Raw genomic sequence first — 25,600 nt, 5'->3', positions numbered from 1 at the left:
CCCCCTTCGATTGATGCCCACACTTTACTGATGGTTTATGAAGTTTATTACATCGTTTTTAACTCCCAAAAAATCCCCATAAGACCTGGACAAACAAAGCATTAGAAGTGCGCATTAACGTCTCATTCACAAATTCTCTCTTTACGTTGCATTATCATTAGCATAGACAGCAAATTACACAAAAATACTCATACAACTAACAGTAAACAAATGTATACAGACGTTAGTATTTAAAAAAAATCCTCAATGGTGAAATACATGACTAGAAAAATAGTTTGCAGATGCATTCGAAATGTTTTAACTCATCTTGTAATGAATGTCATTGCAGTTTTACTTTCTGAGTATGAATTATCATATGCAGTAAAATACAACAATACTAAAGCACTGTAAAGGTTTTGGCAAAAACTCAACTGACTGGCTTCTCTCCTGTATGACTGTCTCTTCTGACTTTAGAACTGCACATGAGCTTCTTTTGACCTCCTAACTGAACTCCTTCCCACAAACTGATCATAGATATTAAAGGGTTAGTTCGGCCAAAAATGAAAATTCTGTCATTAATTCCTCACCCTCATGTTGTTCGACACCCGTTAGACCTCCGTTCATCTTCAGAACACAAATGAAGATATTTTAGTGTAAAGCTGATGCTGAGAAAGGCTTCAGACAGGCCTCCATTGGCATTCAGTACATTTACACTCACAAGACCCATAAAAGGCACTTAAAACGTCGTTACAAAGTCCATCTCACCACAGTGGCTCTACAATAATCTTACGATGCGACGACAATAGTTTCTGTGCGCAAAAAAAAATCAAAATAACACCTTTATCCAACTTGTTCTAGTCTTCCGTGTGTGTCTCCACGACGCATGCGCGAGAATATGACGTAGCGCCGGCGTTCGGGAATCCATGAAATGCACACTTAAGCCCCATTTTGAGAACTACGCCGAGACCTAAAGCACGATCAATGTAGAATTCAACAGCTTAGACACGCGCGTCTTCCTCTGCTTGTAAACAAATCGCTTCCACACACGGAAGACAAGAACAAGTTGGATAAAGGTGTTATTTTTTTTTTTTTTTTTCATCGTAAGATTATTGTAGAGTCACTGTGGTGAGATGGACTTTGTAACGACGTTTTTAGTGCCTTTTAATGGGTCTTGTGAGTGTAAATGTACTGAATGCCAATGGAGGCCTGTCTGAAGCCTTTCTCAGCATCAGCTTTACACTAAAATATCTTCATTTGTGTCTGAAGATGAACGGAGGTCTTACGGGTGTCGAACGACATGAGGGTGAGGAATTAATGACAGAATTTTCATTTTTGGGTGAACTAACCCTTTAAGTGCAAACAATAACCATAATACCATAATCAAAGGACTCAATATTCAAAGTGCAAATGGAGACCACATTTTTCTTCAAGCATGATGCAGAGCTAAGAGATGTTTACAACAAGATCGCTTATATATTGAGAGATATTCGCTTGCCTCAGGGAGCCGCTTTCAAACGGCGGTAACGTATTGAAATCGCGTTTGAATGCACGCTCGCGTTTACTTTCACTTTGAATTTCACGATCATGTGTAGGGAATAGTACTGGTGGTGCTGAACGCACATTTTCAAGTCCATTAACATGTAACACACACTCGTAACACACGCTCAATGCGAGCGCTCGTCTCGATTCTCGACACGTGATGTACGGCTCAAACCTGATACTGATGGAATTGAAGCGACTGTTATCCACCTGAATTAAAAAAAAATTATTTCTATAAAAAGTAGGGCTGTCAAAAGATTAATCGCATCCAAAATAAAAGTTTGTGTTTACATAATATATGTGTGTGTACTCTGTTAATTATTATTTATATATAAATACACACACATTCATGTATATATTTAAGAAATATTTGCATGTATATACTGTATATACATTTATATACTCTATAATATATAAATATAAATGTTTTATATATAAAAATAATATTTTTTTTCTTAAATATATACATGCTTGTGTGTGTGTATTTATATATAAATAATAATTAACAGAGTACACACACATATATTATGTAAACACAAACTTTTATGTTGGATGCGATTAATCGTGATTAATCTTTTGACAGCCCTAATAAAAAGCCAAACTAGAGTGGATGCGTAATGTAAACGTAGTGTTGGCCTATTCTATCCTAACTTCACCCTCACTCTTGTCATTACAATATGACATGAGACCTCTTTCACCTCGATGCAAAATCTCGTCACAGTTTAGTCTCGCGAGATCTCGGGGCACGATTGGTAGCCCGTCTGGAAAACACACAGCCCCGGGACATTTAGTCATTTTTACATTTAGTCATTTAGCAGACGCTTTTATCCAATGCGACTTACAAATGAGAGCAATAGAAGCAACTAAAAACAGTCAAGGGCAACATTATGTAAGTGCTGTAACACGTCTCAGTTAATCTAGCACAGAACACATAGGACAGTTAAACATTTTTTTTATTTTTTATTAAATAAACAAACAGAAAATGAATAGAATGAGAAGTGCTATTCTTGATTGGTCAGGTGCTGCTGGAAAAGATGTGTCTTTTAGATGTTTTTTGAAAATGGTTACAGACTCGGCTGCCCAAATTGAGATAGGCAGGTCGTTCCACCAGGTGGGAACAGTCCAGGAAAAGGTCCGTGAGAGTGATTTCATGTCTCTTTGGGATGGCACCATGAGGTATCGTTCACTTGCAGAACGCAAGTTTCTGGAGGGTGTGTACGTCTGAACAAGCGAGTTTAGGTATAACAAGCGACCTTGGGCTTTGCGAGCCCTGTGACAGCGTGCTAAGGTATGTTCTGCTAGACACGTACACATAATCAATAGATATTAAACAATCTGTAACAATGCAATACTGTCACGTATAAAAAATATTTTACTTGCATTAGTGCAAATCCAGTCTCTTGTTTACAAATGAATCCGCGGTGAAATGAAGGAACAGAAGTGCAATGTCTTCCCCACGTGAGCTGGATATTCATTAAAAATAAAGTTCAACCACTCATTCCTAATATTAGAATCTGAAGGAAGCTTATGCAGCGACTGTGTTCTTCCACAACCAACCAAGCACAGCACAATATCTTACTATCTCCGGCATGTTTATTGCTCGGTAGCGAGTCGGTGGGCGGGGCTACAGAATCAGGCGTACTTATTCTTCTGTTGAGGCGGCGTTTCACTACACGCTGACCTTAGGGGTGTAACGGTACACAAAACTGACGGTTCGGTACGTACCTCGGTTTTAAAGTCACGGTTCGGTACAGCAGTTTTACAAAATTGCTTTTTATTTATTTTTATTAAAAGGTAGTTTACTGAAAAAAAGTGTCTGTCCTTAAATGAATTCAATTATAACTAAAAGTTTATTGAAGATATTGCTGTAAACTATATAGGGAGCCCTTACTTGCACATTAATATTAAAGGTTAACAACAGAGCCCAAACTATGAGCCTAAATTCAGCTGCTGTTTATGTTTAGATATAATAATCAACACTCAGATAACACATTGTGTGCAAACATGTAAACTTCACATAAGGCAGTTTTTGCATTAACTTCTAAATCTAATTATAAAATAGTTTTTTCTCCAATTCGTTGTTGGAATATAATCATTTATACACAGTGTGTGTCATTTTCATGACAGATTTATTTAAACACACATTAATAATCCAGACATCAGTCACCGGTTCAGTAGAATATGATGAATATAACGGCTAATATCGGTCATATATTCAGTGAAAGAGTTGATTTCTCTAGTGAATACAATTCTGTGGACACTGAATGACTGTCTGAGGTCATGTGATGCTGTGACATTGTTTCGTTCTCAAGATGTTTTATTGACGTCTTTCCGCCGTTGAAACACTGATTGAGCGATTACACCACATGTGATGCGTGACAGTAAGTTGTAACGTATCCTCAACATACCTTCAGATGTTCATTCATGTTTATTCTTTAGGAAGAGATGATCGCGTTCACATGAGCCTGTACAGTGATCAGTCACGCCACATTAAAGAGCGTCAAAAGGGCATTTATCGTTTGAATTTCGTGATAAAATGGTCTGAATACTTAATATGTTCGTGTGGGAAATCGGATTGAAGTGTGTTCTGCGCTTAAAACAAGCCGACTGTTAACTGTTAAAGACTGCATTCAGAAACCGAAAGGTTCGGTACGAATACGTGTACCGTTACACCCCTAGCTGACGTCAAGGGTTGGCATATTCTGAGATTGAGCGTTTGTTGGGCCTTGTGTCAATAAAAGCTTTTCTTTGACTAACAAGGAAGTTTTCAGCTCTGAAACTTACAGGATATTCTTATATCACAATGAACTTTAATATATCAAAGGCTCAAAGGAAAGTTGATTTCTCAGTTCATGACTCCTTTAAAATGTTATGCTGAATATTTGCAATTAAACATTTTATCACATTAAAAAATACATGATACCAGGATGGATTCTGATTGGCTGCCAATCAATGTTCATCAGCTGGAAGTGATTCCAATGATATCTGTCGTTATTGTTATAGTTATGGTGTGTTATAGTGGCTGTGCTTGGCGTGAACAAGCTGTAAAGGGTTAGTTCACACAAAAATATAAATTCTGTCATTATTCACACTCATGTCGTTCCAAACTCGTAAGGCTTCTGTTCATCTTCAGAACACAAATGAAGATATTTTTAATGAAATCTGAGAGATTTCTGTCCCTCCATTGACAGCTACGCAACTTCCACTTTGACGTTTCAAAAAATTGAGCGGTTTAGTACAAATTTTCTGAAGAGACACAATCGCTTTATATGATAAACATACTTAATTTATGCTTTTATTCACATGTAAACATTCATCAACACTCATATCAGATATGGTAATCAGAAGCTCAAGCATAAAAAGATCTTAATTTGTGTTCTGAAGATGAACGAAAGTCTAACGGGTTTGGAATGACGTGAGGGTGAGTAAATGTTTGGGTGAACTAACCCTAAGGCCTTGATTGTCTTTCATATAAACGTTGAAATTAATTTGACTAAAAAATGTGACATGAAGGAATGAACCAACCAGATTCAGATCTAAATATGAAGATGCTGCAGAATGTGTTCAGACATTCATATGTTGATCATATTCAGCTTATACGACTTTTGTTCTTCTCATATTCTCACAGTCCGAAAGTGAAACGACGCAGAGGTCGGCCTCCGAGTGCCAAAAATGTTAGACAAGGACTTACTCGTTTAGATTTCAAGAAAGGATTGCACATGGATCGCACTAAGAGAACTAAGGTTTGTGTCTTTTGTTTGCATTGTTTTTGTAGTGTTTTGAATATGTTTATTTATAGAATATTTAATATTTTTGAAAATGTTAAAGATTAATATACATTTTTGTTGTTGTTAAAAGCTTAATTAGTTTGCTATGGCTACTACTAATCTTAAAGTGCCCCTATTATGCTATATTAAAGGTTCCTCATTTTGTTTTGAAGGTCTTGTACAATTAGGTTTACATGCGTCAAAGGTCAGAAACACATTAATATTCTCATAATATACATTGCAGCATCAACTCGCTTCTCACAGTGTTGAAACAGTTTGATCAAGGATCCGATCTTCTTTCCGGGAGCTCCCTCTGCTCTGATTGGTCAGATGGCCCAGTCCAGAGCCATAGAGAGAGAGAGTTGCGACAACGGAAGTTCAAAACGCTTGATAGTCACGTGATTCATGTAGACCTCGAATAGTTCCAGGAAGTGCTTTGACGGGCAATTCAAATTGATAGTCACAGTGACAGAACTGTGCTTTTTGGTAATTAATAGTCAATAAATGCATTGATTTTCAATAATTTTATTACACATCGACATGTGTATGTAGCATGAGTATGTAGTTACAGCGATGTTGTTTTTAAAATATATATTTTTTTAATGATGAATAATCTACACAAGCAGGCTTTAATGTACAAGTTATTTTGATTAAAATGTGCTGATCATTTAAAATCTTACTGATTAAACGTCTTGCCTTTTAAAAGTGCATCACAAACGGTCTGTTCTGCTGTAACTCTATGGCGCGGCTGCTACTTCCGGGAACTATTGAGAGTCTCCGCGAGCCGCCATTGCTGTAAAAAAAAACGTTTTTTTGACCGCGAATTGACGCCAAAGTTCAAATTTTTCAACTCGGGCGTCAGACGCGAATTCGCTTCAAACGCGTGAATGCACAAAAAGCACCACTCGCGCAAGACGCTCAATTCGTGTCATTCGCGCGAACGAGGCGGAATCGCGTCCATCGCGCCGCAGAACCTCCAGACACCTTTCCATTGACTTAACATTGAAATCACTCACTTCAGACGCTCTATACGCGTTTGGTGTAAACGCAACATTACATTTATGTGTTACAAACCTACGTAGGAAGTGAGACTGGAAATACTGACAACCGAGGTCAACCGATTCATCGGCACCGATAGTTGATTGGTGGAACAATCGGTTATCGGCAAAAATCCTCACCGATTAGTTTTCCCAGGTTGCGTCCGTTGCTGGAGCAGCTGAGACGGGTGCGCTGTCATTACACAGTTCAAGAGCTCTGAGAAGGGTCTGCTGGCATTATATAGCACGAGAGCGGCTTCTAGAGGCGAGAAAAAAAAAACTTGCGTGTGTTGTTTACATTACCACGATGAGGTTGCGCGCTAAAGATAGCGCTGACACATCAGATGTTAAAACACGACAGCGAAACGGTAGGATTTCAGAGCACTACAGTGCTTGTTGCCAAACCATTATAAAGTAATTAATTTCTTGAGTAGATGCTGCATTAACAGGTAAAGAACAGCAGTGTGTATGTTTGTCGTCGAGGCTGAGAGGATGCTAACATTAGCAGTACCTCAAGCAGTTAAAACAATGTGATAAAAACACGCAAGTCCAACCCAAATGTTGCATATATAAAATTTGTGAAGTGAGACAGAAACTGTATCGTCATGCTGCCGACAGAAACATAAACAAAGCAGAAGCGCATTCGTTTTTATTAGATAATCTCCTTCTAAAAAAAGCAGACTTTTCGGATATGTATGAAATGGTAACACTACAATAAGATTCCATCTGTAACATTGACTAAGGTTAATAAATGCTGTGGAAGTATTGTTCATCGTTAGTATGTTAATTTCAACATTAAATTGTTATCTGTTAACCTTGGTTAATGCACTATGAACTAACATGAATGATCAAGGTACAACTGTATTGCTCATATTAATACATGCTGTAAAATGTATGCATAATGCTTATAGTTCATGTAAGCTAATACATCTTTGTTGCATAGGGACTTGCATAGTGTTACCTATGAAATGTACATGCATGTTTCTAGATTATAGGTAAAGAAACAAATTTGACCTGTAATATTTTAATGTTTAAATTATTTTCTGATGAACTTCTCATTTTAATATTCATATTTATATGTTTTTAATTTAGCAAATTTTCAAAGTTCAGCACTGTTTTAATTGTTTTTTTATCCAGTATCCATTTTAAAAACTATCGGTCGATTAATCGGTTATCGGCAAGTGCGGTCCAACATAGTTATCGGTTATCGGCAAGTGCGGTCCAACCTAGTTATCGGTTATCGGCAAGTGCGGTCCAACCTAGTTATCGGTTATCGGCAAGAGCGGTCCAACCTAGTTATCTGTTATCGGCAAGTGCGGTCCAACCTAGTTATCGGTTATCGGCAAGAGCGGTCCAACCTAGTTATCGGTTATCGGCAAGAGCGGTCCAACCTAGTTATCGGTTATCGGCAAGTGCGGTCCAACCTAGTTATCGGTTATCGGCAAGTGCGGTCCAACCTAGTTATCGGTTATCGGCAAGTGCGGTCCAACCTAGTTATCGGTTATCGGCAAGTGCGGTCCAACCTAGTTATCGGTTATCGGCAAGTGCGGTCCAACCTAGTTATCGGTTATCGGCAAGTGCGGTCCAACCTAGTTATCGGTTATCGGCAAGAGCGGTCCAACCTAGTTATCGGTTATCGGCAAGTGCGGTCCAACCTAGTTATCGGTTATCGGCAAGTGCGGTCCAACCTAGTTATCGGTATCGGTAAAATCCACTATCGGTCGACCTCTACTGACAACTCATTTCAGGCAGTTCAGAATCAGTTCTTTTTGTTGTGCACTTTGAGCTTTAAAACTTCTGAAACCGCTAAATTACACACTGAAAAGACATAATAGGGACACTTTAATGATCATGAGGACAGAATTTAAGATTCATTTTTTATAAGTAAAATATTATGTACATAAAATCTGCTTTGAATTTAATCATATTATTATAAAACTGTTAATACACTTTCTATGTTCTCTTGTGGTTGCTTGACATATATAGAGTGTTCACTCCCTGCTGGAAATTACAAGACATTCAAGTCCCTCACCGGGAACTGCCACTTCCATCCCAGATTCAACCCGCACGGCTGAAGTTGTACCCAGAACCATCCAGAGCATCATTCACAATCCGACATCCACACCCCAGAGACCCAGACTCACGCCCAGCTCACCTGCAGGAAGCAGCAGCCTCTACAACACACCCAATGCGGAGTTCAACAGCCCTCCGCGCCTCACCAGGGTCTCGCCGCTCAATATCGACACATCCGGGACACGGAATTTCATTCACTCTCCTTCAGTAAAAGTGGGTAATGTTTCCCAACAGATAATCAGCTCCTCTAGCGTACCTGGGAAAGGCGGCGCTGAGCTGCCCCTTCGACTCTGGCTTTATCCATCTCTGGAGCCCATTAGCCCAACAAAAACTCAGGAGGCACTGATCTCAGATCAGACCATAAGCTCACCATGTTTTCCAGAGACTACACTTAATGGAACAATGGCGCTGAAGGAAAGCCATCCTGTGCTCAGGTGAACAAAATCAAACTCTTTTTATACTGCCTAGAGAGTCTATCTTGAATATTTAGCTGTAGTTTTAAAGGACAACTCCGGTGAAAAATGAACCTGGGGTAATTAACACATGGTTACCGAGTAGATCGTTCTCGTTTTCATGAAAATTGAATGTAAAGAGTTTTATCTCTAAAAACAGATTAGCTTATAACGCTAGTAAATGGGGCACAGAAAGTCGAGCCACGAACGCTGTGCTAAGCTGCGATAATTCCTATCGACCAGCTCACTTATCACAGCGTTCGTGGCTCGACTTGTCGAGACTGTTTTCCAAGATGGCTCCTGTCTGTATACGCGTAATGTACTGTCTTTATAAAGTATCTTCTTATTAAACTGTTTGTACACTTACAAAGTTCTCAATGCTTGGGTTTGCATGTAGGGACCCTCATTATGTTACCGTGTTAGTGTGAGGCTATTTTGAGCCTTGTTAGTGGTATTAACTAGTGATTTAATTTGACTAATTCTATGCCCCATATACTAGCGTATAAGCTTATCTGTTTTTAGAGAGAAAACTCTTTACATTCGATTTTCATGCAAACGCATCCCAGAGAACGATCTACTCGGTAACCATGTGTTAATTACCCCTAGGTTCATTTTTCACCAGAGTTGTCCTTTAAGGCGAGACACGGCAGGTGAAAATGTCATGCAGTGGTCAATTTTGAGATTTTAGGCCAGTTTGCTTTCTTAACATGTACACTTTCATGTCAAAAAACAAAACAAAAAGTCAACATTACACATTAGGGAGGTTATTTCCTTATATTTTGTCAACTTGTGCCTTTTAGATTTCTACCCGAAATCATCAAAAGTTATTCTAGCGCGAGCTCCCGTGCGTCTCCATTCACAGAAACATGTCATGTTTGGTATCATTATAAAGCTCTCAGTCTCACACACAGCGTGGTCTGAAATACAGGCATTTCCTTTGTAGAACTAACCAACCGCAAAAGTTTGCAGCCAAAAACGACATCTGATTTGTCAATGTGAATTTCTCACTACACGCTGCCGCTTCCTTGTGTATTCTCCACCTCAGAGAAAGTGCAGACAATGCTAAAATCAGCTCCTAAAAGTTCACAGAAAAGACCAAGTAGCAAGAGCTAGTAAAAAGAAAGTAAACAACAACAGATTAGACGACGAAACCCCATCAGAATTAGATTAAAATAGTTATAGATGGACATATACAACAAACAGGGACAGTTCTTTTGCAGTTTGTGTGACTGTTATTCAGTGTTTATTTTGACTGCAAATTTTTATTTAGTTTTAGTCATAGTCTTTTGACTAAAATGCCATTTAGTTTTAGTCATACCATAGTCTCCTGGATTGTTTTTAGTTTTAGTCGACTAATCTACAGTAGATTCAGTCTCCTGAAATCTAATGAGTTTAGTTCAATTGTAATACATTAAGCATTTAAGCATTACATAACTGACAGTTACTTGAACTGACATTTTGACTTAATTTTGTTTTTGACATTAAAAATACACGAAAGAGCTGTATAGCTATACAGTTTTTATAACTTTGTATTTCTGTTTTAGTTAGTAGGCCATATCAGGTTAAGCTAAAGCTTGAAATAAGTTTTATTTATTTATTTATTTATTTTAATTTCAGTTAACATTTATTTCAAGTAATGAAGATTTCTTTTAAATGGTTTTAGTGAACTATTATAACCCTGATACTTTATTGAATATGTGTCAAATCCTGGTCTTTCCTCCTGACTATAAATTAAATGGGAATGAAATTAAATACAGTTTATTGTGTAACCAAAAACGAATGTATAATGCGTGGCTTTTAAATGATAAACAAGCTCGAAATACACCGGGACTCTTATTTTGAAATGTCTGCTCCTTACTATATTGCAGTTGCAGGAGCTCATTCAAGTTCAGATGAGGAGATAAAATATGCATTGTTACAACCGTCTAAAACATATTACTATATAAAACATTGAATATTATACATTACTGATATTAATGAACTGAATTTATATTTTGTTTGTAGGTTGGGGGTTTCATAGAAATGTATGCGATTATACAATATAAAACTTTAAAGGCTGTTTTCTCAAAATGAGTTGTTTCTCACACAAGAGTCAGATTATCCACTTCAGTAGCACCTAGTCTTATACTGAACTATATTCTGAAGGCTTTTACTGAGGGATTTGTTGATATATCATTCCTATCCTGAGTTATAGGTCCCTTTACTCCAAAAAGTAAAACTTTTTTTTTTTGGCTATTGTCAGTATTATTTAATTTACTAAAGCACAAAATAAGATATCCAGAATCCCCTCTGTAAAAGCCCTTTCATCTAATATTTCAACAAATAAAACCAATAATTTTAAACATGGTCCTTTCCAATTTCCAGATTTTGTTTTTGGAAATGTATGCAAATGAGCGTAATATTTAAGTATATAAGGCCTCATTTGCATATTAAAACATTAATTTACACACAACTTGTAATACATTTTTTTCTTATGTTTATGCCAGTAATAAACTGGAGAAGTTTCACAGTGATATCTTGTACTTAAAAAAAAAATTCCCTATACACCTGTAGTGTCTCGCCTTAACTAGGGCCTTCGAGGATGTAGTAACAAATCCAGTTGTTTCTCTTTTTCCAGTAAATGTGTAAACTGTGGCTGCCCATTTTCTGCTCAGAAGCCTGGAGACACCTTGTGCTTCAGATGTAGGCCTAAACGTATGTGAATTTTTAATTACACCTTTCATTTCAGCAAGCATGATATTCTCCAATATTTCTAGGGTGTGTTATTGCCTTTTTTTGTACTCCAGTCTAATTTCTACATTTTCTCATGTGCAGCAGAGAAGAAGCACTCTCCTCCAAACATTTTGTTTAGGAAGGTAAGTATTTCTGTCATCGCAAGATCACACACAAGTTTTGCTTTTCCTTGTTTTCTGGCACTTGTTCTTGAGACCTGGGATAAAACAGAAAGTTTATGGGCCAAAAATTATTTTGAATCAGTCACCGTGAAATCAAAATGTTTGGTAGAGCTGCCCCCTAATGCTGCGTTCACACCGAATGTGAATAGAGCGTCAAATTCGCACCTATTGCGTCATTTTGAATCGAGTGCTTAAAGCAAAATAGACGCACGTTCAACACCACTCTTTTCATTTTCATTTAAAAAAAAAAAAAAACATGAATAGCCACACAAATGTGGTTTAGGGATGGGCATTTTTGTCAATTTCGATCATCGATAGGTCTCAAAAACGAGTACTCGGGGGTGGGGCATGTGCAGGGGGCGGGGCTTGTGCAGGGGGCGGGGCATGTGCAGGGGGCGTGGCTTGTCCGTCATTGAGATAATGAAAATACTGTTGTGAAAATGGTTGTTGACAAATACAAACGTGACATGAAAACAGGTATATGAAAACATGAACACATAAAACAAAAAATAACTGCTAGATTATGATGCATAAATGTCTTTGAAAAAGAAACATCTTTATAAAATGACCGTCTCAAATAACCAAGTCAGTAATATCGAGCATTGCCTTTGAGCTGAAACTGTGAAATAACACCACCCTGCAGAGCTTGCTAGCTGGTTAATAAACTCAACCAAACGCACACTTTATCAGATTAATATTAACCTATTACAACTTAAATCAACACAAAAGGACGTGAATGCGCACGTGAACTTCAGCGTGCTAGATTTTACAAGCTGGTTTGAAACGAAACATTTTGAATGCGCTCTTCCCTTAACAACGCTGATACACGGACAACGAAAGCACACAGAAGCAACATTTTATTAAAATCCTGTTCTCATTATAATGCTATGACAGATTGACTCTGCACATCAGGCACTTAATTTTATTATTCATGATCGAAGCGTTTACAGACATCACTGCGCGTTTTCGAACTCATAGCGAAAAACAGCTTTAAATAAACTAGGTCTACTGTTAAAAAATATGAGAACAGTATAGCAGTGCTGCATTACTAATATCAATGATTCTGAGAAAGAGATAGCCTATCTGAAAAGAATATGACCGTCTCTAAACCATATTATAATGTTGAGCATTAATGCATTTGAGCTGAAACTGAAGAGAATGAACAGCCGGTATAACGGCAGAGCTTTGCTAGCTTATTAAGCTCAACCAAACGCTTCTTTTATTAGATGAATCAGATATAGACAACATAAAAGTAATCTTACAACGTGCATCTGCAGAAAAGGACGCGAATGCGCACATGAACTTCACGCGCTAGTCTGAGTGTTCTCGCTGGTTTCTCTGTGGATCAGCTGATACACGGGGAACTAAGCACAGATCATTTACAGCATCATCGTGTTCTCATTATAATGCTATGTAGGCTATGACAGATTGGCGCTGCACATCTTGCACTAACCATTCAATGATCTCATGATTCCAGACATCACTGCAGTGCGCGCCTCAGTTTCACTTTATGTCGCCGCGGTCATGAGGCTGTATAACGCTAACCAATCAGACCTCAGGTGCCGCGCAAAACGACGCAATAACCAATAAAAAATGAGACCAATATATTTTTTTCAGGGCGATCATCGTTCTCATGATCGATGATCGCTGTCACGTTCGAGTACTCGATTACTCGACCACTGTTGCCCATCCCTAATTTAAGCAGATATATTAGTCTATATTCGTCATTTAAAAAGAGAAAGACTGCAGGTATACAAACCATAAACAAAGCAGCGCTTGCTTACCGTTTTTGATAATCAATCATGCTGTTTATGTTCTTTATTCCACTCCGCTCATGTTATTATGAAAATATTGTGATGGCGAATCTACATCTTGATCGTCCAAACATCCAACTAGACACTGCAAAAGACGCGAGCGCAACAGTTATACACGTCCCTCTAGCTTGTGGTTACGTAGACAAACAATGGAAGAGTAGCACATTGGAATGGTAAAACGCTTTCTGTGTGAACGGCCCCAAAAACATTAGATGGAAGTACGTCATTGTATTAAGGTCGATAGCACAAGTATTAAAGGGATTGTTCACCTAAAAATGAAAATTAGCCCATGATTTCCTCTCCCTCAAGTCATCCTAGGTGTGTATGACATTCTTCTTTCAGACGAACACAATCAGAGTTATATTACAAATGTCCTGGCTCTTTCAAGCTTTATAATGGCTGTGAAAGTCCATAAAAGTGCATCTATCCATCATATAACTGCTCCACACAGCTCCGGGGGTTAATAAAGGCCTTCTGAAGCGAAGTGGCGCGTTTGTGTAAGAAAAATACCCATATTTAAAACTTTATGAAGTAAAATATCTAGCTTAAAATATCGTGCCACTTCGCTTCAGAAGGCCTTTATTAACCCCCGGAGCCGTGTGGCGCAGTTATATGATGGATAGATGCACTTTTATGGACTTTCACAGCCATTATAAAGCTTGAAAGAGCCAGGACATTTTTAATATAACTCTGATTGTGTTCGTCTGAAAGAAGAATGTCATACACATCTAGGATGACTTGAGGGAGAGGAAATCATGGGCTGATTTTAATTTCTGGTTGAACTAACCCTTTAACTACAGCCTCCATTTTCTGTTTTAGGGGTAGTGAAGAATATTGTGGTAATTTTGATAATGTAGAGTAAAACAATATTGTGTTCAAAGAGAATTCTAGTGATCCCTTGTCTCATTGCTGTATTTTGGTTTTGTTTATGGAAGAGTGCACATGGAAGATTGAAAAAGTTATTTTTTAAAATTGTCATTCATCTGTGCTCTTATTGTTGATGTTGTGAAGTGAAGCACTGTGGTGTGTCTGTGTTCACGTTAGCTGTATGAGAGGTACAGAGCTTTGGCGATACTTTTGGGTCTTAATATCTGAACTAGCTAGTTTCCCCTTTCTTCTGCTCTCAGTCTACAAGCCAAAACGCTTGTTTGCTCCGGTTAAGTGGCTGAACAAAGTCCAGCTTATCCCTCATTTCTCTAGAATTCTTTACTTTGTTCTTTTATTCTCATACATTTGTTTTTGATTCTGTTGAAAGTAACACATTTGTTTATCTTTTTTTTTTTTTGCTTCATTTTTATTATGCTTTTGTATGTTTTATTATTATTTTCAAGGTGGGGCAGGATCACTGGGAGGTTGGGAAAACAAAACATCCAAGAAAACAAATACTGGTAATAATAAACATATAATAATATATAGACACATTCATAGCATTCATGGGCTGCAGCAAACACAAAAGCATTGCCAAAGATCATCAAGTAATCTGTCAGTTGCTGAACTACGTGCACATGAAACATAATGTCACTCTCTCCTGACAGAAACCACGGCCCCAATTCAAGAAAGTAATAAAAAAGGTGAGTGTTCATTTTTCATGTAGCTATTTTCTTTAAAGGGTTAGTTCACCCAAAAATGAAAATTCTGTCATTAATTCCTCACCCTCATGTCGTTCGACACCCGTCAGACCTCCGTTCATCTTCAGAACACAAATGAAGATATTTTAGTGTAAAGCTGATGCTGAGAAAGGCTTCAGACAGGCCTCCATTGGCATTCAGTACATTTATACTCACAAGACCCATAAAAGGCACTTAAAACGTCGTTACAAAGTCCATCTCACCACAGTGACTCTACAATAATTTTACGATGCGACGACAATAGTTTTTGTGCGCAAAACAAAATCAAAATAACACCTTTATCCAACTTGTTCTTGTCTTCCGTGTGTGTCTCCACGACGCATGCGCGAGAATATGACGCAGATCCGGCGCTCGGGAATCCATGAAATGCACACTTAAGCCCCATTTTGAGAACTACGCCGAGACCTAAAGCACGATCAATGTAGAATTCAACAGCTTAGACACGCGCGTCTTCCTCTGCTTGTAAACAAATCTCTTCTGGCTCATGTGTCCGAACGCCGGATCTGCGTCATATTCTCGCGCATGCGTCGTGGAGACACACACGGAAGACAAGAACAAGTTGGATAAAGGTGTTATTTTGATTTTTTTTTGCGCACAAAAACTATTGTTGTCGCATCGTAAAATTATTGTTGAGTCACTGTGGTGAGATGGACTTTGTAACGACGTTTTAAGTGCCTTTTATGGGTCTTGTGAGTGTAAATGTACTGAATGCCAATGGAGGCCTATCTGAAGCCTTTCTCAGCATCAGCTTTCAACTAAAATATCTTCATTTGTGTTCTGAAGATGAACGGAGGTCTGACGGGTGTCGAACGACATGAGGGTGAGGAATTAATGACAGAATTTTCATTTTTGGGTGAACTAACCCTTTAAAGGTAAATCGGTTCAGTGTATGGTGGCTCATTCCTGAAACGGTTAGCACTGTATTTTAATGCTATTAATACTACATCCCATCAAGAGTTAAAGGTGGGGTAGTGTTGTCAAAAGTACAGACAGCGATACCAATTCGGACCTGAAATGTAAAAAATGTGACGCTTTGAGCACTGTTGAGCTGTAATCATAAACACCTCTGACTGGCCATTGTGCTCACGCGCTCATCGGATGTGTCTGTGATTGGCTACAATGATCAACGCACGGGAGTGTTTGAAAGCACACTGATGTGTTTGAAAGTGTTTTGGGAGCAGGAGAATCTGAAAGCACAAGCAGACGTCGACCAGCGGACCGGTAGGCTGATACACTCCTGCATTCAAACACTCCCGTGTGTATCTGTGTAAGCTCCCTGTGAAAAGCGCCAATAGCCGCGTTTCCATTACCCTTCAAATTGCACTAATTGAAATTGCGAATTGAAAATGCGCCCAATAGAAACGCGTCAATTTCGCAAAAACTGCCATATATTGCAAAAAAGTTTTTACGCTCGCTAGAGGTGGTTTTTCAGGCCATTCGAAAAAGGAAATTTTCGCAAAACTGCAATGGAAACAGTTTTTCCGCATTTACAGGTCCCCTGATACGGTCACGCATTGCTCCCACATAGGGCCTACATATTATTTTTTTTCCCACTCAAGTATGTACGAGATCCTATGTCCTTAAAATTACATATATTTTCTCCTAATAAGGAAAGTGGCGTAACTTTATAATGACGGACCCCGGTGCAACCACATATATCATAACTATCTATAGGCCTACTGTAATTAAGACATGTATTCAAGAAATATATTAAAACAGAAAGACGCTATAGTTTCAGCCTTGCTCAAAGACTGAGGAGTTACGCACGTCAATCCATTCCCGATGATCTTGGTTTGCTTCTTATTTATTAAATATACAGGCAAATAGTGGATTAAACATTGATCAAAATTAAAATACAATTTATACAAAACAAAATTAATTTTAAAGAAAGAATTCAATGAAGTGCTCAAAATCCTTGTCCCCAGACATATTCGCATTTGATTATGTGCCTTACTCATGCTGCTCACTTTTCATAATCAACATATGAAATTGAAAGATTATAATATTTAGACATAGCCTAACTATGAAACTAAATAGGCTACGTTTTCTTTAACCCTCTGTCCGACGAAGTCGTCGGCGCCTTCTGATGGATTTTTTCCTATATAACAGCGGAAACAACTCACAGTACTCCGTCATTTTTAGCCATTCGGATAAGTGCAAGACATAATTATAAACTATAAACTGTCTACTTTTATTTGTGTACACTCAATAACAACAAAGGCCGTGGACTCAGGGAACAGATTATTTTGCACTCCAAACGCAAATATATTTTGTTTATTAAACGCAAAGTTTTTCATTTCAAAAGCATTTCTAAATTCCGTTTATATTTCCAACAAATTAAATTCCAAGCCAAAATAACGAAGTGGTAAAAAAAACCTTTGAGCTACCACCATGCAAATTCAAACTTTTCGCTCGTCTCTGTATGTGGCAGCAATGCGTCACAATAACCTGCGTATGTAAAAGTCGATCATTCTTTACAGATGATGGTATGTTTGGACAGAAGACGAGTTCTTTATTAAACTCATAAAAAAAACAATAGAATATAAAATGCCACAATTGATCATAACACCTCATATGTGCCGCTCAAGTATAAGGTGCTTTCCTTGCCATCAGTGCTTGGATAACACACACACCACACACACGCACGTCTCTTGCCATTAAAAATAATGGCATGCGGTGGCTGGGATATACATAAACCTAACAACATGCGTAGCATAATTTTTGGAATGATTTATCACAAGAGGAAAAAAATTGTTTTAGTCGCGACTCGCATAACATCAGTTCATGGAAACGCTGTCATGTCGCAATATTTTTTTTATCGACTTTTAGAAAATATCGCAAAAGTTTTGCGCAAATCTGTAATGGAAACGCGGCTAGTGATGTATATTCACAACATGTTTTTGAAGCGCTGATCATTGTAGCCAATCACAGACACATCCGATGAGCGCGTGAGCACAATGGCCAATCAGAGGTGTTTATGATTCTGCCCAACAGCGCTCAAAGCGCCACCTTTTTAAAATTTCAGGTCCGACTTGGTATCGCGGTCGGTACTTTTAACAACACTAATGGTAAGTGGTATTTCAATGCTTTATAAAAGTGTCTCAGGCCGAGTACCAAAACAAACTTATAGCCAATCAGAAGTAAGGGGCGTGTCTACTAATGACGGGGAGAAGAGAGTGCTTAGTGTAGAGGTCTACACGGGTCTTAAAATTCTCTTCAACCCGAAGAGACCCGTAATTTGCTACACGGAACCGACCCGTCTATTATTTCAAAAGATGGACCCGGACCCGTGCAGATCCGAGAAATGCCAAAAATTTAGTACCCGGAACCGACCCGGACCTGTCTATTATTTGATAGCTGGAACCGGTTGGAGTACTGTGCTTAAAATACTGATCCAGGTTTCTCTTGTATGTGCCGTTTAGGATTTTGCCCCTGATGGTGATGAAGATGAAGATGATTGGGTGAGTGAGTGCATCATCACATTCTCGGACCAACAGCACTAGTGAAATCTCACGTATAGCACAGGTCTTAGACCAAGCACTAGTTTTGATTGACTCTGCTAATGATTGTGGCGTGGGATGTTTTTTTTAACCCTTTTGCATTTTATTTGAAATGCAACATTTCTAAGTCCTCTAAGGCCGCATTTACACTGCAGGTCTTGATGCACAACTCTGGTTTGGTGACTATATCCGATTTTTTTTTTTTTGACGACCCACTTAAATCATCTTTTAAAGGGTTAGTTCACCCAAAAATGAAAATTCTGTCATTAATTACTTCCCCTCATGTCGTTGGACACCCGTCAGACCTCCGTTCATCTTCAGACACAAATGAAGATATTTTAGTTGAAATCGGATGGCTCCGAAAGGCCTCCATTGGCTCAATGCACTTTACACTCTCAAGACCCTTAAAAGGCACTAAAGACGTCGTTACAAAGTCCATCTCACTACAGTGGTTCTACAATAACTTTATGAAGAGACGAGAATAGTTTTTGTGCGCAAAAAAACCCCTAAATAACGACTTACATAGTGATGACGATTTCAAAACACAGCATCATGAAGCTTCAGAGCGTTATGAATCAGTGAGTCGAATCAGGGGTTTGGATCGCCAAAGTCACGTGATTTCAGCAGTTTGGCGGTTTGACACGTGATCCGAATCATGAATCGACTCACTGATTCATAACGCTCTGAAGCTTCATGATGCCGTGTTTTGAAATCGTCATCACTATATAAGTCGTTATTTAGGGTTTTTTTGCACACAAAAACTATTCTCGTCTCTTCATAAAGTTATTGTAGAACCACTGTAGTGAGATGGACTTTGTAATGACGTCTTTAGTGCCTTTTAAGGGTCTTGAGAGTGTAAAGTGCATTGAGCCAATGGAGGCCTTTCTGAGCCATCGGATTTCAACTAAAATATCTTCATTTGTGTTCTGAAGATGAACGGAGGTGTTACGGGTGTCCAACGACATGAGGGTAAGTAATTAATGACAGAATTTTCATTTTTGGGTGAACTAACCCTTTAAAAGCAAGCCGTATCCGATATTTGCATTTACACTTTACACTGGCAAAGCATCCCAAGATGTTCTGACCCGGAAAAGAAAGTAAAACGGCACAATATGCAATGGATGCAGATTAAATGATTATTCAATCTTTTGCTTTCCACACTATCTTTAAAGGTCAGCAAAACGTTGCTCTCATAAGGCAGAGAAAAAAGAGCCCTTGTTGCATGTGATCGCAGTTCGTGTCCACCTGAGTTGACGTCATATGCCTCATACCCTTTTTTAATGACGTACGACTGGGGAATATCCAATTTGACCGCTTATATGGCAGACGCAAATGCACGTATCCAAATCATATCGGATTTAATACCACATATGAGTGAGGCCTGAATCCGGAATTCATGCGTGTTTTTTCCTGCTTACACGTTCACGCCATATCCTATCTGTGCCACATGAGAGGGAAAAATCGGAATTAGGTCACTTGAACCATGCAGTGTAAATGGGGCCTAAATGACCAAAACTGGCTGAAAAACCTGTTGTACACAATCTTCTACTTTCCTTCTGCTGCTGATTGATAGACACTTTTTAGCAAGCAAAAGGCCTTTTATTATAATTGTAAAAACATCCATATTCAGGACGTAGTACATGTGTTTTTTTTTGTTGCTGTTTAATGATTTTTATAAAATATTTGTAAGAATAACTTTTATAATCCTTAGTAATATTTCAAGATGAACACTTACTGGACAGAAGCGACTTAGGAATACTTGATTATCCAGACATCATTTTGTAGAAAAATTATGTTCAAATGTGAGTATCAAATATGATCCATCAGGCTTTGGAGGAACGTTTTATGTGTTCATCTCTCAATCATTATTGTATTACATATGTTTTAAAATCCCCTACAATAAAAAACTTGTTTATCTATAAAACTAAGCATTTGAATATCATCTTACTTAAGACATTATTGGCAAATATAGAGTGGTAAATTATATTTATATGCATTTCATGTAGGTAGGCTACTGTTATAAAGAAGCTATTAGAATTTTATCTTATTTTTTGGCCATAAAATATCAGTAATTGCATATTTTTGCTCGGTTAGGGCCACTGAGGTGTTGTTCCTCCTTGAGTATGAGCTATATATTCTCATATTTTATATGATATTATAGGCTTGATAAACTTCCATTTTAAAGTTTTTTTCTCTCCATCATGTCATAAAACAGGCTTTACAGGGTTAAAACATCATCGATTGAGCATGGAATATTCTTTCCCTGATTATAGCTGAACTCATAAGCTTTGGTTATGTCTTTACTGCATGTCAAACAAATCTACTCGCATCTGACAATCTCCAGTGCTTTATTAACGGAACAAACTCTGTTTACTCTTGCTTTTAGGCTCAAAAGAAGCGGAATCGCCGAATGTGCCGGCAGTGTGACGCGTGTCTTCGTGAAAACGACTGTGGCCAATGCGACTTCTGCATGGACAAGCCCAAGTTTGGTGGCAGTAACAAGAAAAGGCAGAAATGTCGCTTACGTCAGTGCAAGTTTGAGTCAAAGCTTCATGGTCAAAATAGAAGTGTACGTATTAAAGTCTAATGGCATCACTCAAGAGTAAGGTTATTACCAGTGTTGGGGGTAAAGCATTACAAGTAATGTGGGTTATGCAATCAGATATTACTTTTTCAAGTAGCAAAGTAGTACAAAATATCGAAAAAGTAATGCAGGTTACTTTGTTTGCCCATTTATTGACGCCATGTTGAGATCAATCGTGAGTGCAGAGGAGTTGTGTGCATTGTGTAAACATGATTGTTATTGTAGTTCTATACTAAACGTCTGACTAATTAAAGACACGGATTCAGTATTCCTCAAAATGAATAAAAACAGCAAAATGCAAACTCAGAATATTACGCAAACATGTAATAATTAAATAACACTGATATACTTTATGTATTTAATCTCACTTTATTAACCAATATCTTTGCTGCTGACCTTCAATTATCTAAAATGGATACTAATAGAGTGGTGCAGGTGTGATATCACTTTGTTGGCCAAAAACGCGGAAGCGAGTTAGCATTTTAGCACTTCCGGTTCCATCGTCCTGAAGTCAATGGGTTTTTTTTAATGAGGTTTTGGTTAAATGGCTGAAATAAGGTCTGTGGCGAACACAAGCTCAAGACACTTTCACGTTTTATTCTACGACATAAAATACATCGATATTACTTTTTATTTTTTGAAGCTGTTACGTGTCTTGAAGTGGCTAAATGAGACGACAGAGGCTGTCGAGGAGATTAAACATCATCACGACGAACTGGTAACCTCAGTCCGCTTTTACAGCCTCATTATGCTCATAATTGTGCTCCTATAATGTAGTATAATGTAATTGTTTATAGCCTACCTTTAGCTTTTTACCTCTGGCGACTCAATTTAGGCTTCAGAGTTGATAAAAGTTGTGTTCATCTGTGATAATTATCTTGATGGACAAAACGTGCAAGTATCATAAACTTTTGTTGATCACAGAGCTTGTTTTTATCGATAATCCTAAAGCCTATGGGAAAATCCTATTGGGTTTTTCTCGAGGGAACCAGTGTGATGCGAACTGCCGGTTGGCCTACAAAGTGACATCCTACCTGCATCACTCTATAAGCTAAAAAGCAAAAATGACTAGATAAACATCACATTTGTGTTTCATTTGTTTAATTTTTAATGCTAAAGTAAGTGTGTTGAACTTTCTTCTGCAATCCAGAATGGCAGAAAGGTTAGTTTGAGTTGCGCCCTCTACTGTACGGGCGAGAATTTGCATTTCCTTCAGTCTGAGGCTTATTCATTTTCATTTTTTGGGGTGTGAAATTGCCTTTTGTGTTTGCCAAAAATAGAACAAGCCCAGCCCAGGTGAGAAAAAGTGACACAAAAGTAACTAAGTAACTCAATTAGTTACTTTTTTAGGGAGTAATGCAATATTGTAATGTATTGCTTTCCTCAACACTGGTTATCACCTGACCATGCAGCAAATAATACACAGTTCGGAGGTGCATTTTGTAAGATCTTTTTTGTTTTATCGTATCATGCAGAGAAAGCTGAATCCGTCCCTTCCACGAAGAAGAAGAAACATCAAATCCAAGATCAAGAGGCGTGGGAGATCAGGAAGAAAGCGGAAATTCAGAAGCAAACCCTGGGAGGATGATGATGATGACGACGACGACGATGATGACGAAGAAATGTCTGATAAGGATGATGACGAAGAAGAAGGGAAACCTTATAAGATGAATGGCGCCAAGGCCAGAGGAAGGAGGAAATGGAATTACAGTTTTAAGGAAGAGGATGATGACGACATGTTCGTTGAGGCTGTGATTGAGGACGACGACCCATCCAACATGGAGGAGGTTTGTGATTTATAAATGTTGCACAACCAAAACACAAAACAAGGTCTAAGTCTAGTCTGCATTCACGTCAGAAACCGCGTTTCCACCGCAAGAACTTTCCCCAGGAACTAGGAACTTTGGGCTGGTATTCGGTGTGTTTCGACCGCAGGGTCTAAATTGAAGTTCCCGGTAAAAAAAAGTTCCAGGTACAAATTGTTCTGGGTAATTTTGGTGGAAACGGGGCTATACATGATGACAACTAGGGCTTGACATTAAAGGGTTCGTTCTAGTCATTAATGACTTCCCCTCATGTCGTTCGACACCCGTCAGACCTCTGTTCATTTTCAGACACAAATGAAGATATTTTAGTTGAAATCCGATGGCTCAGAAAGGCCTCCATTGACACAATGGCACTTTACACTCTCAAGACCCATAAAAGGCACTAAAGACGTCGTTACAAAGTCCATCTCACTACAGTGGTTCTACAATAACTTTCTGAAGCGACAAGAATAGATTTGTGCGCAAAAAACAAAAAAAACAACGACTTGTATAGTGATGACCGATTTCAAAACACAGCATCATGAAGCTAATAACTAACCCTTTAACACTCCCCATTTGCGGGTGTATTTTGACTGTGGCGTGTAACAGTCACTCCCACTAGCCACTTTGGTGGTTGAATTTATTATAGTCTTCTCAAAAGCCATCTGTTATAATCGTGACGCGCATTATAACCAATCACACGTGTTTCTATTGAGTTTATGAGTGCAATGTCTTATAATCAGAGGCGTTCAGAGCGGCTCTCACTCACTGAAATCTGCACTCAAAGCAGAGATGAACGTGCGATGTACGCAGGAGATTCATTCATCACACAGTGGTCGACTGTTTTTGTTCTATTTCAGCAGCGAAAATAGGTTCCAACAAACACTGCAGAACCACAGCGCATCTGATGTGACTGGCATAAAGTTGGTTTGATGTTTGATATTCGCAAATTTAGGGACCCTCTCTAAAGTTACATACGATATTGGTTTCTAACTAGGGATGGGCATTTCAAGCAAAAATGATATTCGAAGATCGCTGGGAATTATTCGATTTTTATTCGAAAATCGCAACTCCTCCCCCGCATGCACGCATGTACGCATGTATAGGCTACACACATAAACAGCGTGAGACGATGTGTTATTCTTCTGTTGTCTCAGGGCATTTTTACTCTGGCATTTTAGTTCGGAATGGGGCACGGTTAGCATGAAAAATTGCTAATGTGAAAGCTTACCTACAGAGCTTGGTGTGCACTGAGGTACCGAACCCGAGAACACACAACCGGAGGTTCGGTTGCTCTCGGAGCTGAGCCGTGATTCACGTGAATGTGCAAACAACCCTCGGGTGCGCACTTGTTCTGGAAGAAAGTAACCAGCGCATGCGTTTTAGCCGATTACAATGTCATTAGTTCAATAACATACACGTAAGAGATGATAGTGTTGATGATTTAGCTGAGATACGATCGCGAGAGCGAGCCTGCAGTGTATTCGCGCATAGAGTGCAATCAGGGCAGCAAACGAATGGCAATTCACCGTCTCCTCAAGAGTCTGTTTGCAAGCAGCAAAGCCGCCTTCAAGCGAAAAGTGTCGTTTACTCAGCTGCACATAATAGTACCAAATTAATTGAAAAAAGCCCAATATATTGACCCGCATTCTGTTTTCTATCACGCCCGTGCACGTTTGTGATGACGTAAGATGAACGCAAACGCACCAGGGTTCAAGTTGAGTGTGAAACCAGACCAACACTGCGGAGGCGGAGGGAAGAATCAGACTCGGACCGCAGCAAACGTGTCCAGTATAAAACACCCTGAGAGCTGACTGGCAGCTTTTAGGAGCGTTATTGAGAGCGCCTCTGGTTACATGAACGCCAGCACCACATCAGCACCGACAACATGGGGATTTTTTTGGGACGATAATCGCACATACTATTCGATATTCTATAATTAAATAACTAATCGAATATTCGAAAATCGCGACCCATCCCTATTTCTAACTTCAATAGCATTTGAAGATAATGATTTAGGGCCCTTTCACGCCTACCTTGTTTGGTCCGGATTTTCTGACTTTTCAGTTTGGTCCGAATCAAAATTACAGGTGTGAAACCTCCCCTGACCACGGGCTGGACCAAACAGACGAAATTTGGTCCGACAAAAAGAGGTCGTCTCGGTCCGGATCAAACTGAACAAAGGTTCGGTTCGTTTCTAGTGTGAAAGCATTTTCTGTATGGTTCGTACTTTCAGACCATTTACAGGAAGTTCCTGTTTATGTTTAAATATTATAATGTTATTTTTAAACTTCATCTAGGCTACATTGATTATTAAAAGTGAAAAGATGCGCAATATGATAGAAAGTCAGAAATGATTTTGAAAGAAATTTTGAAATTGAAATTTCTTTAATTTGAATTTTGTTTCGTATAAATTGTATCTTAATTTTAATCAATGTTTAATCAGATAATTGCCTGGATTTAATAAATAAGAAGCAAATAGTCTATAGCAGACAATAATCGCGGGAGCGATCACATGCTTTACACAT

The 25,600-nt window shown here is 38.6% G+C and overlaps 1 protein-coding gene across 2 annotated transcripts in view; it reads left to right on the top strand.

The window, feature by feature from the left end:
* mbd1a (methyl-CpG binding domain protein 1a) overlaps positions 1–25,600 on the top strand; it is a 47,781-nt gene that overhangs the window by 6,320 nt on the left and 15,861 nt on the right. Inside the window, exons 3-11 of one of the 2 annotated variants that reach the window (XM_079828020.1) lie at positions 5,147–5,261; positions 8,309–8,829; positions 11,465–11,541; positions 11,662–11,702; positions 14,887–14,943; positions 15,091–15,126; positions 18,606–18,644; positions 21,070–21,252; positions 22,743–23,054. In XM_079828020.1, coding sequence (XP_079684146.1) covers positions 5,147–5,261; positions 8,309–8,829; positions 11,465–11,541; positions 11,662–11,702; positions 14,887–14,943; positions 15,091–15,126; positions 18,606–18,644; positions 21,070–21,252; positions 22,743–23,054 — 1,381 coding nt within the window. The remainder of the gene's footprint in view (positions 1–5,146; positions 5,262–8,308; positions 8,830–11,464; positions 11,542–11,661; positions 11,703–14,886; positions 14,944–15,090; positions 15,127–18,605; positions 18,645–21,069; positions 21,253–22,742; positions 23,055–25,600) is intronic. The other variant, XM_079828021.1, reaches the window with a different exon arrangement.

Source organism: Gobio gobio (genome assembly GCF_949357685.1).
Source record: "Gobio gobio genome assembly, chromosome: 10".
NCBI classification, from domain to species: Eukaryota; Metazoa; Chordata; class Actinopteri; order Cypriniformes; family Gobionidae; genus Gobio; species Gobio gobio.
This window is presented reverse-complemented; position numbering and strand designations above follow the sequence as displayed.